General features: G+C 44.2%; 1 protein-coding gene across 1 annotated transcript; it reads left to right on the top strand.

Moving 5' to 3' along the window:
- Positions 1-319: 319 nt before the first annotated feature.
- On the top strand, positions 320-1204 carry LOC137995575 (uncharacterized). Its single transcript, XM_068841101.1, has one exon. The coding sequence runs from the start codon at positions 320-322 to the stop codon at positions 1202-1204; it is 885 nt and encodes a 294-aa protein (XP_068697202.1).
- The last annotated feature ends 295 nt before the right edge of the window (positions 1205-1499 follow it).

Here is a 1499-nt window from a genome sequence, read left to right as displayed (position 1 = left end):
AGTCAGACTATTGGCTTAACAGTATATACGGATTGTGACACGGACTCGGACACCGACACGAAAATTGAACAAAATATGTTATCCCAACATGCATTTTTCTCAGCCAATTCATCGCGTGCGGTTGTGGCTTATATTCTTGCCTCAAGTCTCCACAACCCAATGCCTACGGAGCCAAAATACCCATCTCTTCGCAACTGAACATTTCTGTTTGGAGACATTTGACAGATTATGTCGACCACGTCGTTGTTGATTTCCTACAATTCGGTTGGCCCCTTTACAGACAGTCTACAAACGTGGTTCTACTAAGTGCCGGGTCGTGATGGATCTTAGTTTCCCGCATGCAGCCTCTGTCAATAGCGGTATTCTGAAAACTCATTATTTGGACAATGCATTTCAACTTCGTCTTCCAGGCACAGACAGACTGCGTGAGTTCATTATCAGCAAAGGCTCAGGTTGTTACGTTTACAAGAAAGATCTAAAGCGTGAATACCGACAATTCCCAATTGACCCCAAAGATTATAAATATCTCGGTTTTATGTGGGATGGTCTTTTGTATTTCGATACTAGATGCCCATTCGGTCTGCGTTCATCAGCGTTAGTGTGTCAGCGAACTACTCGGGTAGTAATTCATGTTTTTACTAAGGAAGGTTATACTGCCGACGTCTACTTAGATGATTTTTACGGAGCCAAACACCCCGCAGATTCTCATTTCGCCTTTGCACGTCTTCAAGATCTATTAGATGAACTAAGCCTACAAAAATCTCCCGAAAAAGACTGTTTTCCTTCTACGAGAATGATATGCCTTGGGATTTTGGTGGACACCGAGAAGATGCTCTTTGAAGTTCCGGCGGATCGCTTATCAGATCTCAAAATAGAATTATTGCAGTGGACACAAATCTCAACCTTTACACGGCATCAATTGCAATCGTTACTAGGAAAACTGTCATTTGTTACAGCTTGCGTCCGGCCAGGCCGGATATTTATGTCCCGCCTTTTAAACCGCTTGCACAGTTTGCCTTCTGAGACGTCACGTTATCCAGTGACCAGTGATATGTTATCTGACATTGACTGGTGGTTGACCTTTTTACCACACTTCAATGGCTCTGCCATGATTGCGTTACGCCCGCATGACTTCCATGACGTGTTATTTACCTGTGATTCTTCTTTACATCGAGGCGGTGCTACGTGTTTTGACGAATGTTAAGACAACTTTGGCTCACATCCGCTCGTTATGATTTGGACTTAACATGTCTCCCATATTCCGGGGGTCCACAATGTCTTTGACGATTGCCTCAGTCGCTGGGACGCCAATTCTACGTTTCAAAGAAAGTTATATGAACTTGCTTCTCAGCGTAATCTTTGTTTTCACATGTTATCCATCGACAGCGCGGATTTAGCCTTTGACCTTCCTTAATGGGTGCTTTGTGCCTTTTGTTGCAGATCGCCGCAGGCAAGTTCAACCATCACCAGATCTTCGGGCATTGGATTCTCTCGGACGC

This window comes from Montipora foliosa, chromosome 3, assembly GCF_036669935.1.
Source record: "Montipora foliosa isolate CH-2021 chromosome 3, ASM3666993v2, whole genome shotgun sequence".
In the NCBI taxonomy this organism is placed as follows: Eukaryota; Metazoa; Cnidaria; class Anthozoa; order Scleractinia; family Acroporidae; genus Montipora; species Montipora foliosa.
This window is presented reverse-complemented; position numbering and strand designations above follow the sequence as displayed.